General features: G+C 37.2%; 1 protein-coding gene across 9 annotated transcripts in view; it reads left to right on the top strand.

Moving 5' to 3' along the window:
• Window positions 1–13,728, top strand: part of mia2 (MIA SH3 domain ER export factor 2) — a 23,506-nt gene extending 9,778 nt beyond the window's left edge. For 8 of the 9 annotated variants that reach the window (XM_088433585.1, XM_088433584.1, XM_088433582.1 and 5 more), the window contains 22 exons: window positions 503–634; window positions 806–827; window positions 992–1,080; window positions 1,179–1,247; window positions 1,693–1,803; window positions 1,896–1,967; window positions 2,140–2,244; window positions 4,072–4,194; window positions 4,292–4,462; window positions 5,808–5,898; window positions 6,741–6,808; window positions 6,890–6,960; window positions 7,022–7,123; window positions 7,192–7,288; window positions 7,502–7,569; window positions 7,737–7,822; window positions 8,925–9,038; window positions 10,926–11,063; window positions 11,922–12,068; window positions 12,166–12,209; window positions 12,292–12,454; window positions 12,523–13,728. In XM_088433585.1, coding sequence (XP_088289711.1) covers window positions 503–634; window positions 806–827; window positions 992–1,080; window positions 1,179–1,247; window positions 1,693–1,803; window positions 1,896–1,967; window positions 2,140–2,244; window positions 4,072–4,194; window positions 4,292–4,462; window positions 5,808–5,898; window positions 6,741–6,808; window positions 6,890–6,960; window positions 7,022–7,123; window positions 7,192–7,288; window positions 7,502–7,569; window positions 7,737–7,822; window positions 8,925–9,038; window positions 10,926–11,063; window positions 11,922–12,068; window positions 12,166–12,209; window positions 12,292–12,454; window positions 12,523–12,725 — 2,286 coding nt within the window. In that variant the 3' untranslated portion in view covers window positions 12,726–13,728. The remainder of the gene's footprint in view (window positions 1–502; window positions 635–805; window positions 828–991; window positions 1,081–1,178; window positions 1,248–1,692; window positions 1,804–1,895; window positions 1,968–2,139; window positions 2,245–4,071; window positions 4,195–4,291; window positions 4,463–5,807; window positions 5,899–6,740; window positions 6,809–6,889; window positions 6,961–7,021; window positions 7,124–7,191; window positions 7,289–7,501; window positions 7,570–7,736; window positions 7,823–8,924; window positions 9,039–10,925; window positions 11,064–11,921; window positions 12,069–12,165; window positions 12,210–12,291; window positions 12,455–12,522) is intronic. The other variant, XM_088433581.1, reaches the window with a different exon arrangement.
• Window positions 13,729–14,346: the final 618 nt, after the last annotated feature.

Raw genomic sequence — 14,346 nt, 5'->3', positions numbered from 1 at the left:
TACTTATGGTTTTCTATTACTCTTCCAGTCTATCTGTAGCAACCTGTTGATGACACTAATCGGTACTGTCTTGGTCTCATGACGTCAGGACCTTTTAAATACAATTTGTTGTTGAACCAGAAAACCTATTGTTTGATTAATGTAGTACCAACCTGTTGTGAATTTAGCTATCACGTTCTTGATAGAGAAGAGCAGGTTGTATTAAACTACCGAAACATTGAAGTTAGACATGTGCGTTCAAAGGCTGAGAAAAGGGCAACAAATATATTTTCTAGGTTATTGTGCATTTTGTGTTCATACAAAATTGTCCCCAGAAGGCCAACTATCCCTGACATTTTGTGAGACATGTATGTGTTGTAAATGCTAGATATAGATGTTCAGCAAATCTGTGTTGAAACTTCACTCAAATAGGTGGCTTGAGGATGTTACATAATGCTTAGAGTGAACACATTGCTAAGTTCTACTGAGAAATTGATTTAACTTCTTTTACTGCACATTTCAGGTTGTGTCATCTCTACCTTATGACTTCAGGCCTGTGTCTGACCTCGATGGAATCCCATGGGAATTAATTATCATCTCCAGTCTGTTGGGGCTGGTGACGATATTATTGTTCAGTTGCAGATGTTATAGCTCTGTGAGTATACAACACAAGTAATTTGTGTTGTATTAGTTTTATATGGTGGCTTTTTGTAAACTATTAATTAGGTTTGCTGAAAATGTAATGTTTGATTGGCTTGTTTAATCATCAAACAATATTTGTAATCACAAAATCAGCCCTGTAATAATGTTTCCCTATTTTACACAGGTGAAAAGCAGATTATATCGGCGTGAGTATTATGTTTACTGTATCTATTATATAAATGTTTCTATTTGAAATATCTGTTGCACCAGTGCAAGTACTCTAATATTCTATACTATAGAATCTATAGTATACTATAGAATCTATAGTAAACTTAGACTGAAATATATATTGTTTATTTTCATTTACCAGGTAAAGAATGGTGGATGGCTGAACAGGTTGCACAACTACTTGAAGAGAAGTGTGAGGTCTTGGACACTCTTAGTAAATGTCAACAAGAGGTTTGCTACAGTTTGAAATTTAATTCCTTCAATTTGGTATTCATCATGATGACCTTTAAAAGCATTTTTTAAAAGTGGTATTTTTGTTTTATTTTTAGTATGATGAGCTAGAGAACTCACTAAGTGAATGTGGCACCGTAACCCAAACCCATTCGAACGATCTGGAGGTAAGTCAGTTACTATCAGTAAAACACCATTGATTGCAGATGTTTCTTGTGCAGTATCACTAACGAAATAAAGTATAGCGCTTTATATTTTCCCACATTAGTAGAAGTATAATATTAGATACAATATGCACACACAGACTGTTAAAAAACAGATGGCTTGGGTAAATAACAAAACTATCAAATATGAACCCAGGCATTAGTCTTCAATCATCATCTTTTTACACTTTTCATGGAATCAAGACTGTTGAAGATTTTTTTTAAATACAATGTAAAATTCTTCTTATTCTAAATTCGTTGTATTTTTTTTTTTTATATTGCAAGCAGTAGTTTGAAATACTGACTGTAATTGTGTTCAAATGTCATATGTTTACCATTACTGCAGTGATATTCTGGCGAATCGTTTAAACTTTCACAAATCTTATTTGGTGTTTTCTGGCTCATCTAGGTTAGAGCCCAACAGTTGGACATTGCCAAAAGTCAACTAGAAGAAAATCTACAAGAACTGAAGGAACAGCTGGATCAGCAGAGAGCACACAGAATAGAACAAGAACAAAAAGTAAGATCGTACGTTGCTAATCAATAACCAGATTAAAGTAAATTGGCAAACTTTGTAATAAAAATAAGATTTTTAAAAAAATTCTTTTTAAGCTTACACTCCTTGAGCAGAGCTTGCAAACAATAGAGGAGGAAACCAAGGAGCTTCAATCTCAAGAAGAACAGGTGACCTCCAACTAACAACATTTGTGTGATCAATTTTGTGGATTTTACCACTACATTGTAAAGCAGTTTTCAGGCTATATTTTTTCTTTAACTCCTGCCGGCAGCTTCATGGTCCTGCCCCAGCTCCCTTTTGTGTTTCACTCGTTGACATGATGTCCTTTTATTTCCCTAGGCTCAAACAACCATTAAAGTGTACAATATGAACAGTGAGAGACTACAGAAGAATCTAGAAACAGCTGGTGAGGAAAACAGTCTCCTCAAGGAGAGCAAAACACAGGTAAGACAAGATACAAAGCAGTGCTCATTTTACCTCTGGAAAGTGTTGGGTCCCCGGGACGTGCAATAGTAAAAAACTATGGGTCCCAACAGAGATATATAGAGTTCCAAAGTTGTGCAGTAAAAAAGACAAAATTAAGAGGAATCTTTGACTGTCTCACGATTCAATTCCGATTTTGGGGTCTTTGATTCAATTCAAAATCTATTTTTGATTCAAAATGATTCAGTTCAATCAAAAATGATTTCTACTTCAATCTATTGATGTGCAAAGAATCATCACACAACTTCAGTCTGCTTAGCAAGACAGAATAAAAAAGGAAACTTTTTTTTTTTTTTTTTTTAGAGAAACATGCCTTTTCCCCCCCAAATAACATGTGGACAACCGCTACTCTTTGAAGTTAGCTATAAATTCTATAACTTTTACATTATAAAATAAGATTACATTTTTTTTTTTTTTTTATGTAGTCCAAAATAAAAAATATCAATATTTTTACACATATGCAAAGCATTAAACATGTGCTGGTTTGGTCTTCTCTGAGCATATCTGGAGAATTATCAGCCACAATTGTAATTTAATTATCATTAATGTTTATGTGTAGGCATGAGACAATATCAGAATCTGAGGTTATGATAACATTCAACCAAAATATCACAGTGTTGAAATGACAGCTCTAAAATGTATGAATTCATAAATAGCAATTGTTGTAGATTAAATAAACAGTTTTGTTTATAGTATAGATGCTCAAAAATACTTTAAAAGATGACTGATTAGAATTGAACTGTCATCAAGTGATAGTTTATTTGAATTCAATTGTTCAAATATTATGTGTATTAATAAATAGCATAAAGTTGATTCTGTCATTTCATGTCAATGAAAGTCTCGTTTTTGAAAGGGGGGGCGGGATTTTGATTTGTATGCCTTCTTGACCCACACTTAAGCTCGATATACCATCCTGTCTCGAATTATATCAAAAACGTTGCGTGAACGTCTGTGGCGGGCTGTGACTTTCACACGTGCGCCTTCTGTGATGTCAGACTGTGGAATACACACACGTACGCATTACTGGGCTACACAGGCTGTTTTCCGGAGCATTTGAACGTCAATAAACCCGCATCAGCCATTAAAACTTGTCATTGTACAGTACGTGACATTGTCAAAACTTTAAAAGATTCGTAATTTAAAATAAATATCCACAAAATTTTATGAAGTCAAAATTACAGATCACAGTTTAATATAAGAAGAACATAATTTCTTTACTCTTAATTGAATGTGAACGGAATAAAATAACACAAAAATATTAAAAATGAAACAATAAATAAAGAAAAGGCTTGCACTCACCAAAACAAACGGCACACAGGATCGAGCCGTCTTTTCAATATCCTTTTTTTTTTTTTTTTTTTAACCTTTTCATTGTGGAGGTCTCTTTCTCTTTGCACTGATGTACAATGTACCCACTCGGGTGTCCCCAAGTTTTTAAAAGCAGATTGAGGAGCTCTCTTTACCTTCAAACTGAGATGTACAGTACAATACTGTATATCCACTCTGGTGTCCCAAGAAGTTTTTAAAAGCACCGTAGCGCGTGTCCATCCGTGCTTTGGTGTCTCGTTGCCGCCTTGGTTAAACAATTGAAGTTTGCAAATCCAGTGTAGCTCCAAACACCAAATCGATCCTTTGCAAACAAAAGGCATTCCTGGCAGAACTATACAATTAAAAGTTTTAATGTAAGAGCAGGAGGGAGAGTTTTCCAGGCATCTAGTTCCTATCATTTCAGTCAATGTCTGTGTCCCTCTTGTCAGTCATTGTTTTCTTATGTCTGTTTTTGTGCAGTTGAGACAACAGGTTGAAGGATGGGCAGAGCGAGTGAGTGAGTTGGAAGAAGAGATGAGAAGGTATGAATTGGCCCACAGTGGAATGGTCCAGGATGTGGCCAATAAGGATGAACGTATAATGGTAAGACTGCATGGACTTTATTCACATTGACCAGTACCTGACATGAATCATCACGTTTCGTCTCCAAATTCCACGAAACAAACACATTTGCTTTCAGTCCCTCACCGATCGGTTGCTGGGGATGAAAGCTTGGGATGCTGATCTACAGGCAGATGGAGCAAACGCATCCAAAGGGACCACAGGAAGAGCAGAGAGGAATGGAAAAGTAGATGGAACCAATTCAGAAGTCCATCTCCAGAAAGTCCAACAGCTTATTTATGCTGCTAAGGTAAGTAACCAAACTCAAATGTAAGCTCATGCAAGCATTCTTCTAAATTTACACAGTACCAAATGCTTCATTAAGTACCATGTTCATGCTCTTTATATGGAATTTTCAGTTTTAGCCCATCACCTCTTTAAAATAAAATAAAGTGTTTATTCTGATTCAGTTTACCTAAACATCTGATTTACTCACTACTCAAATAAATCCAGATTTTTCTTTCTTTTTTGTTTTTTTTGTTTTTTTTTTAACTGTCAGAACCACAGAGTATAAAATGGAAGAAGAGTCACGCGTGTGCTTATGTGGTAGGAATACTTGTTTAGGGAGATTCATGAAAATGAGGTAACCTGGAGGTCTTCAAATGGGCCAGAGCACATCTCACTCTACCATTCCTTCTGAATATGGCCACGCAGAAAAATGTAGTGTGAAGTAAACCCTTCAGTGTGTGTGTGTGTGTGTGTGTGTGTGTATGTGTGTGTATGTATGTATGTATATATATATATATATATATATATATATATATATATATAATGTGTGTGTGCGTGTGTGTGTGTGTGTGTGTATGTATGTGTGTATATGTATATATATATATATATATATATATATATATATATATATATATATATATATATATACTGTATCAAATACAATACAATACTATATCAAATTTACACGTCACAAACTTTTTATGTAGGATATTGTTCAATTTAGACATATTTATTTGTATATTTTTAATAGTATATTTTAAAACATTTTTTGAGCACAACCATTGATTCACATCTTTTGAATTTATTTCCTAGTTTCATAAACTGACTCCTTGAACAGATACACACATTTGCTTGACCAGTGGGGAAAAAAAACTGCAGATAAGCCGCATTGGACTATAAACCGCAGGGCTCAAATCATGAGGAAAAAGTCGCGGTTTATAGTCCGAAAAATACAGTAATCGCAATTTGATTCACTCACTTTTTAATAAGTGTAAAAGTACACTTATTAAAAAGTGAGTGAATCAAATTGCGATTAATGTATTTTTCGGACTATAAGCCGCGACTTTTTCCTCATGATTTGAGCCCTGCAGTTTATAGTATACCAATACTTGTCTATGGAAAAATATGTAAAAACAAAACGTGACCACTAATTTCAGAGACTTTGATTTAAGTAACATTTTGGAATGAGAGTCATCACATATAACTTTGGTACCAGCCCTTCATGCAAGATTACATATTACTGCTAATTGCACACAGAGCTGTAATGAGGACAGTTTACCTCAATATATGTTTGTGGCTTACAATTAAGTGATTAAAGCTTTTCATAAAACATTAATGTGGCATTACTTGTAACTGTGTGCATTTAGCTCAATGCGGACCTCAAATCAGTTGATGAAGACAAGGACAGAGTGTTTGCCAAACTGAATGATGAAGTAAAAGCTAAAGAAGACCTTGAAGGTGAGTGCGCATTCTAGTACGCAACTAGTTCATGGTGTATCTCGCCTACCCAAAGATGGCTATGATAGGCATCAGCTAGCCAGAGACTTTAGTGAGGATAAGCGGCTACAGAAAATGAATGGATGGAATATATCCACAATGTCAAATGTGAAGCCCGTGGCCAATTTGTGGAGTTGGGAGATATTATCATGTTGGTGACCCTTGCTCTGGAGGCTGTTTTTTTTTTTTTTTAAATACTTAATTCCTAATATTTCCCCTTTAAATTCCGCCAATGTTTTTGTAATTTCTTATTCTTTGAAAATTCCCCTGAATTTATAAATACGGTAGGTACATAAAGATACTATTGTATATGCGGGTTAAATTCAACAAATTTTCCTCTTAACCTCCTATTTCTCTTTGAACTATAATGAAGTATTCATGAATTGAACAAAATAGGACCAAAAAAACAAAATGACGAAATTAGAATAGAATATCTCCATTTTCAACTGATGGTCATACGGCATTTTTGTATGTTCCTTTCTATTCTGCTGCATTTCAAAGAAATCAGTGCAGTTCAATGGCCTTTGTGTTGTTGGAGTTAATTTTTGAGTTAAATTCTACTGTTTATGCCTCGTGATTATATATCATGTCAAGATAATGGATGGATAAGTCTCCCATATGGCAATTTTGCAACTACAGACAGGGGTTATGGTCATTAGTTTGGGAATGAATGTGGGCCTTTATAGTCACGGGAAAAGGACGCATCAGTGAACTATTTGGTACAAAGCAACATGGTGATACAATAATGACACTATTGTGTATATTTGTTGATTCTTAATTGTCACCGTGTCTGCATCTTGCAGTGAGCATTAAGGATTTGGAGAATGAACAATTATCTATGCAAGCTGAAACCGAGCACTACTCTGAACAGGTAGCTCACTTCAATCCAAATACAGTACGTATGGAATTGTAGCATTTTTATATGAATTTGCCCTAACTTAATTCTGCCCAGGTCCAGCGACTGCAACAGAAACTCCAGATTATGACTGAAATGTACCAAGAGAATGAACTCAAACTACACAGGTAATGACACCAGTTGAATTATTTAAGAATCTGTTTAGGTGACTTTTTGTATTGCTTGCAGGTTGCTAACAGTGGAGGAAAAGGAACGTCTGCAGAAAGAAGACAAATTGAATAAAGCAGACAAAAACATTGCTTTGGCAATGGAAGAACTCAACAACTACAGGTTCTTGCAAAGTATATTTTAACAGTAAAATATGTGAGTGTTGCCTTCAACAGGCTATGACTCTTTAGGCTTCGTGCGGGGGAGATGGAGGAGGAGCTGGAGAAAACCAAGCAGTCTTATCAGACCCAGATATCAGCCCATGAGAAGAAGGCTCACAACAATTGGGTTTGTATTCCAGAATACGAATAGAAAATACCACGCGTTGATAAACTTTGTCCAAAACTACCCGATTACCTTTGGTCGGGATGTGAACTACCAATGTAGTATATTTGTGTATACAACTCACCGTAGACCGTCCTGTGGTCATCATAACCTCCGGATTCTGTCTAATGAATTTACATGTACATATATGTCTTGAATTTACTTCTTTTTGTGCAGCTTGCAGCACGGGCGGCAGAGAGAGAGCTATCAGACATCAAGAGAGAGAACGCCCTCCTCAGGCAGAAGTATGCATCACAATTGGAGCCCAGCGACCCACCTTTGCATGACCCTCTCCGCCACTCTTCCTCTCTCTCTAATTGTTTGGATTTTTTTTCCCACTATCATGTTTTTCTTGATGTATCTATTACACAAAAATATTTTCCTTTTCAACTTGAATTGTGTTTGTTTACAGGCTTACAGATACACAATTTAAGCTGGATGCCCTCGATAAAGATCCATTCGCCTTGGACAGTCTGGCCAGACCTTTACCTTTCAGAGGTCAGAAATACACACCAATTGATAAGTAGTCCACAGTATTGAAACTTTTGTGCTTTCTTACTGGATCCAATTTTGGGTACCCCTCTGGAAAGACAAACCTCAGTGGTTACAGAAATCACTTGAATCTGACAAAAATAATAAAAAATACACTTAAACAATACAAATCAGACGTTGTCTGAATTGTAGTAAAGCAGATTTAAAAACAGAAAAAAACAAACTCAACCTTTAATATACCCATCTGTTTTTTTTTTTTTTTCTTATCTCTTGGGAAAACTCTCTTTGGCTTCATCTGTCCTGTGTTTAGTGTGGTATACGCCATGTCACCGGTCTGCATAGTCAACTTACATGTCACCCTTTAAATCACAGGTGTCAAAGTCAAGGCCCGGGGGCCAGATCCGGCCCGCCACCTCACTTTTTGTGGCCCTTGAAATGCTGATTTGACTTCAGGTTTCTGACTAAAATACCAAAATTGCAAGTTGTCTTTAACTTTTAAAAATTTGGGGGAAGAAAAACAAACATTTTCTTATCCTCCAAATCTCTTTTGAACAGTTTTTGCCGGCTTCTGATTTCAAATCACACTTAAAATGTATTTGAATTCACAGTCATTCCGGCCCTCTGACAGAAACTATCACTACAATGCGGCCCAAAACAAAACTTTGTTTGACACCACTGCTTTAAATAGACACTTGATTACAGGTTTGATGACACCTGACACAGTAGGTGACACGTTGTGGTTAAACAGTTTCCTGTAATCAAATTATTTTCAATCTTTTCTAAAGTCAGCATAAATTTTGCCCATGCCTGGTTCATGAGTTGTTGAAGATAATGAATGTTAATTCAAATAGTTATTATTCATTTTATTATTGTTAAGAATATGTTATTAATTATACAATAAATATGTAGAGCCACAATCAAAAAATAATGTCTTATTGGTTAAGTTTACTTTAAGGCTACCTTTAAGGTTACTTTTGCTCAGGTACTTTAGATCTTTGAGCACTCTAGGTTATTCATTCATTATTAGAGGGGTACCAAGTGTCTGTGTGTAAAGGCTTGGCCAAGCTATCCTGAATTTTTAGCTTCTTAAACTATTCTTCTCCTCTAGCTGAAAGATTGCCTTACGGTCCTTCTCCTTTGGGTCGACCTGCATCTGAAAACCGGGCTTTACTCTCATCTCCCACACTTCTTGAAAGGCCTTTAACCAGACTGTCACCTCGAGGTTGGTGTCCCAAAATGAAATGACCAGCCACAACAACATGACCATTTAAACAGTATAACAACCTCTACAAAGGTTATGTCAAGTATATCGTAATACTTGACACAGCTACCATGATAGACTACAGTTGTACACCACCATCCATCCATCCATTTTCTTCCGCAATTGAAAACATTAAATTAAGAGGAGGAATCGACAATAATGTGCAATGTTAAAAATCTGAGAACTAAATACTGAATATATTTGGATTCCAAAGATTTGCTGGAGCAGGTAACAACACTGGGTTCTCCTCAAGGTAAGATGAGGGAAAAGCAACCTGTGATGTTTGAGTTCTGTGTGCTTCTACATGGGTCTGAAATGGGAAGCCTAATCTTCTCTGTATGTATGCTTGGCCCGGTTTATTCTGGCGCTAATAATGCATCTCATACTCGACTTAACATCGTTCCCAGTGTTGGCACTGTCCACTTACCACTTCGCGGTGAATTGAGTATTCACCGTTAAGATACCGCAAGACTTTTGATACAAAAAAATTCCCTTTAAAAAACAATTTAAAAAAAGATCTACTTAATTTCATGAAAATGAACCTTAATTTTAATTTTACTCTTCTCTCTATTCTATTCTCTCCTGTTTGTTGTACCATAATTTTTGGACGATAAGCCACAACTTTTTCCTCATGATATAAGCCCTGCGGTTTATAGTCCAGTGCGGCTTATCGGTTGTTTTTTTTATTTTTTTGCTAGCCACCAGTAAGCAAATGTGTGTATCTGTTCGAGGTTTCAATTTATGGAACAACTATTAAATAGAACTGAAAAGATGTGACTCAATGGCTGTGCTCCAAAAGAGTTTGAAAAATATATGTTTAAAAAATATATATGTCTAAATTAAATAAGAGAATGTATAAAATTTTGGGTAAAATTTGTGACGTGTAAACTTCATATACAGTACACAGCATAAAGTGACGTGTAAATTTCATATACAGTACACAATAAATGATTTTATGTATTTATGATTGTATATATGAATTATGTGCGATGTGTTTTAATGTTTACTAAAATAATCTATCAAACAAAGGGAGATACAAAAGATGCTATTGAAGTATTGATTTAGATTTTTAACTGCTATTTAACTAACAGTATTCGGTTAGTGTTGAAAATATCCATCCATCCATTTTCTATAAATATGACTAAACATTCAGGAATGTTCAGTTTGTTTAAAGAGAGGAAGTTGCTGTTGGCAATAACAAAAACAAAAAACTTTTTTTTTTTTTTTATAAACTTCCATGTTCCATCTTTTTGCGGAAATATCTAATTTTATTACCTGCGGCTTATAGTCCATTGCGGCTTATCCATATCAAAAATCTTTTTTTGCTCATATTTTGCTGCTGCGGCTTATATACGGGTGCGGCTTGGAAAATACGGTAGTTAAATGATAGCTTCAAGTACCAACATTTTAAAATAAGGTTAGGTATCTGCCCAATATTGACATTTGGTATTGGTATTCGCCTATCCCTATTGGAAACAATCGAGCCATATTTCAGCAACGCTAAGAGAATATGTGCATAGCGCCTTTTCGATATTGTCATAAACTGTACAATTACAGGTTCCTTACTGTGTTAAGGAAAATTGAGCTTTTTTGAAATTACAAATGGATTATTTGCAGTAATTACATGCACGCTATGAAAAATTTTAGCTGTGGAAGCTGGAAGCATGGTTTGTGCGCAAAAATTTTCTATGCAACCAAGTAACACTATTGTTTTGCAATGGTTTGCTAATATGTTTTGTCTTAGTTTTTCCTGCTAACCTTTCCAGCTTTTTTTCTTCAACATGCAATAGATGTCCCTTTTGCTCAATCCCTCTCAGTGCCATGGTATGCTTTTGACTGTTTTTTCAGGAACCTGTGGTCCAGTAGAACCTCCTAGCGGACAAGGAGAGCTAGAGCAGAGTGGAGGTGCACACTCGGACAGCGGCTCCATCTCGCCTTCATGGGAAAGAGATCGCAGGGGACCCCCTGGACCATTTCCCTCTCAAGGTGTGCATCAGTACACATACACACAAACACTTGTGAGAGGATTATAATACAATACAGAAGATTAGTATTGCCTGCATTATACTATAATATTAGACTTTTCCTTCCTGCTTACTTCATTAGTACAACAGTGGATTTAAGTATCAACTATTCTATGATTGCAAACTTTTTCATGTGGTTATTTCATAAAATTTGATTCATATATATATATATATATATATATATATATATATTCTTTGAAAAAACTCAATATAAAATTATTAGCTGAAGAACTTCAAGTCCCTGTGCAGCGAAGCTAAATATTCTGTAAATTTGATACGTCAAATTGGAATGACTAGAAGGCCTTTATCATGTAAAATCAACATTTCCTCACCAAAAAAAAGCCAGAAAATTGGTATTTTCCATCATTTGCCTATATCTGAAAATCCTATACATCGCTCTTCTCTTGGCACCAGCTCTTCCCGTTCTGAGAAAACAACTGGATCTTCACTTTGTTACGTCACTAGCTGAGTACGGCCACTTCGCCTAGCAGTCAGTGGTGCACTAGGATCGTGTCATGAAAGGGTTGCAGCATCCACACGATGAGAGGTGGTGTTTTAGTGACTCACAAAAAAAAATCCATCCTTGCCGGCCACGGCCGCTTCAGTACAGCCAAGCTGCACCAATCCAGTTTTTGTATGGATAAGTAATGTTTGAATAAATGAGTTCAGTATACAGTATGGAGCCTCAAAATCTGATACGCGTTTGCAAATTTCTTCTGTAGTTTTACTTGGCATGTGGCTGAAGTAAGTCCAGCCAAGTTGCGCTTGTTTACCACTAATACGAAAAAATGCATCCAACATCTTAATTACTTTCCCTCAGGTTATATGTTTCCAGAACCAGGAGCTCCAATTTACAGAAGACCTGGTCCCCCCCCAGGAGTAATGGGTCCTCTGCCTCCTTTTCCCCATCCAAGGGGTCTTCCCAACTCTGGCCCCCTGGGACCCATTCATCCTGTAGACTCAACAGGTTGCCAATCCATTTTTCTTTTTTTTTTTTCTTCTTCTTGAAGTGGGCGTCTTCTCTACTGGATTCTCATCGTGCGCTTGTGTCCTTGTCGTTCCAGACAGCAGAGAAAACATTCTCGGACCCGAGCACGATCACAGAGAGGTTCGTTTGTGTCTGTTCTCCATAGCGACATGCTTGAATTACTGTCCAGGCGAGCTTTTGAAATGTCGACTTCTTTCATCAGCCCGGTCCCGGCGATCGAAGGACTCCCCCTGAGCCGGCTCTGAGAATGGGGCCAGCGCCACCTCCCGGACCGCCAATGGGCCCCGTAGACGGCGTGTTTCCGCGAAGGGCACCCTTCGGACCTCCTGATTTCTTCCCTCCCAGAGGACCTCCCGTGATGCCAAGTGAGCGGTCAATTTATTTAACTTGGAACGATCACCAGGCTGACACTCCACCTTTTTGCCCTCTCCAGTGTGGGCTCCTCGGCCAGGGATGATGTTCCCTCCTCGCTACCCTCCCGGCGGGCCTCTCCCTCCTCACCCACTTTCTTATCCCGTGCGGCCTCCGCCGCCCGATGGCCTTCCACCTCCTTCCATGGCTCCTCCCACATCCCAGCAGAACCCCCCTTCCGTACTGCGCAGCCAATCACAAGATGAGCAAAGTCCCGCTCCTTAAGATGCCATTTCAACCGGGTCGGGCTTTCACTCGTGTCTTGTTCACGCAACCACTGCTGACAGGGAAACCCATCATTTCGGAAAGAATCGTGAATGTCACTTGAGGGTTGAAGTTATCAAATGCTTGCGCTTTAGGCTGATCCAGGCAAATGCGAGCTAAATACGGGCATGTTTTTTTTGTCATGTAGTTCAACATCTGAAACGTGACTGAATGATAGCCATCCAATCCAGCATGCTTGTGGGACTGTAGCTAATCTTGTGATACGTGTTCCTCAGTTGTCATCAAGTTTTCTTCTACCTGTCCTGGTCGGGGGTATGGGTGAGCACTCGTGTCTCCCACCTGACTTCGAGCGACAGGGGTACACCCCGGATTTGGTCACCAGCCAACCACAAATGTCATTTACATTCACACTGATTGGGTGAAGCATCTTTTTAATGTACAGTATGTGTTTTTGGAATATGTAGGGGAAAAAATTAAAGCATGGAGAAAATCCACTCAAACAACGGCACAATATGCAAATTCAACACACGAAAGTCAGAGGTGTAATTCTAGACCAGAAATTGGTGTGAGTCATCAAAACTAAATGCTCTTTTCCACAATTCTTGGTAGAAAATGAGCTACAGAAGTGTCTTTTTTTCTCTCGTAATATGATATCCTAAATGATGTGCGCTTAAGTGTCTCCGTCATTATAGGACAATGAAGTTTATTTCCAGGTCTAACACGGACCAATCTATTTATACCAGAATTTACCATGAATTTTATTCCCATGTTCAAATGTTATGTCAGAAATGTCAGGAGTTTAGTTCAGTTTATAATCCCTTGCCAACATTTTGTTAAGGTTTCATTTCCACCCTGCCATTTTACAGTAAATATATACTGGCTTCTTTTGTGAACATTTCTTACATCTAAATGCATCAATGTGCAGGTGGCTAGAGGAACAAAAAAACGATCTGAAGTTTGTTTAAAAAAAAAAAAAAAAGATGAAATAAATGCTGTAAAGATATTGGTGTCTATTGGGATTTTTGCTTCCTTTTTTCAGATTTTAGTGTCAAGAAACAAAGTTTGATGCAGGTGAAACTGCGTGGTGTGAAAAGTCATCACTTCAGATTAATTGGCCCTAATTGATTCTAATGTGATTGGGGGACGGGATTTCGTGTAAGGTGCTATTAATAATGGAATTAAAAGTAATCATTTTCAATAAAAACAATTCAACCAGTTTAACTCATTTAATGTCAGGTTGTTGTCAGGTTGTCTGACAAATGAACCTGACAGTTGTATTTTCACTCACCAGATATTCAATCCCAGATACAGTACTTAAGTATCGATTTAACACCGAAGTATCTGGAAATTATTGTTCTAAATGTACTTAAGCGTAGAGTGTCCCGAGTTCATATATTTTTTTAAGTTTTGAAATTTGCTCAAATGCGTTTTGTGTCTACAGTTGCTTGCTGAAGAGGTAATGGAGCCAGCAAAGCTAAAGCAGCATTGCATTTGACAATGCTGTTTTTGACTAGATAATTGGAAATTGCTCCAGTTTGTTATAAGGAGGTGTTAATACTTGAGTACGCATCTGGAAATTATTGTCCTTAATGTACTAAAGTATTGATTGTCCGGACTCTTC

This window comes from Hippichthys cyanospilos, chromosome 14 (genome assembly GCF_059441005.1).
Source record: "Hippichthys cyanospilos isolate Australia breed blue-spotted pipefish chromosome 14, RoL_Hcya_1.0, whole genome shotgun sequence".
NCBI classification, from domain to species: Eukaryota; Metazoa; Chordata; class Actinopteri; order Syngnathiformes; family Syngnathidae; genus Hippichthys; species Hippichthys cyanospilos.
Note: the sequence above shows the minus strand (reverse complement) of the source record. Positions and strands in the feature narration are given on the sequence as shown.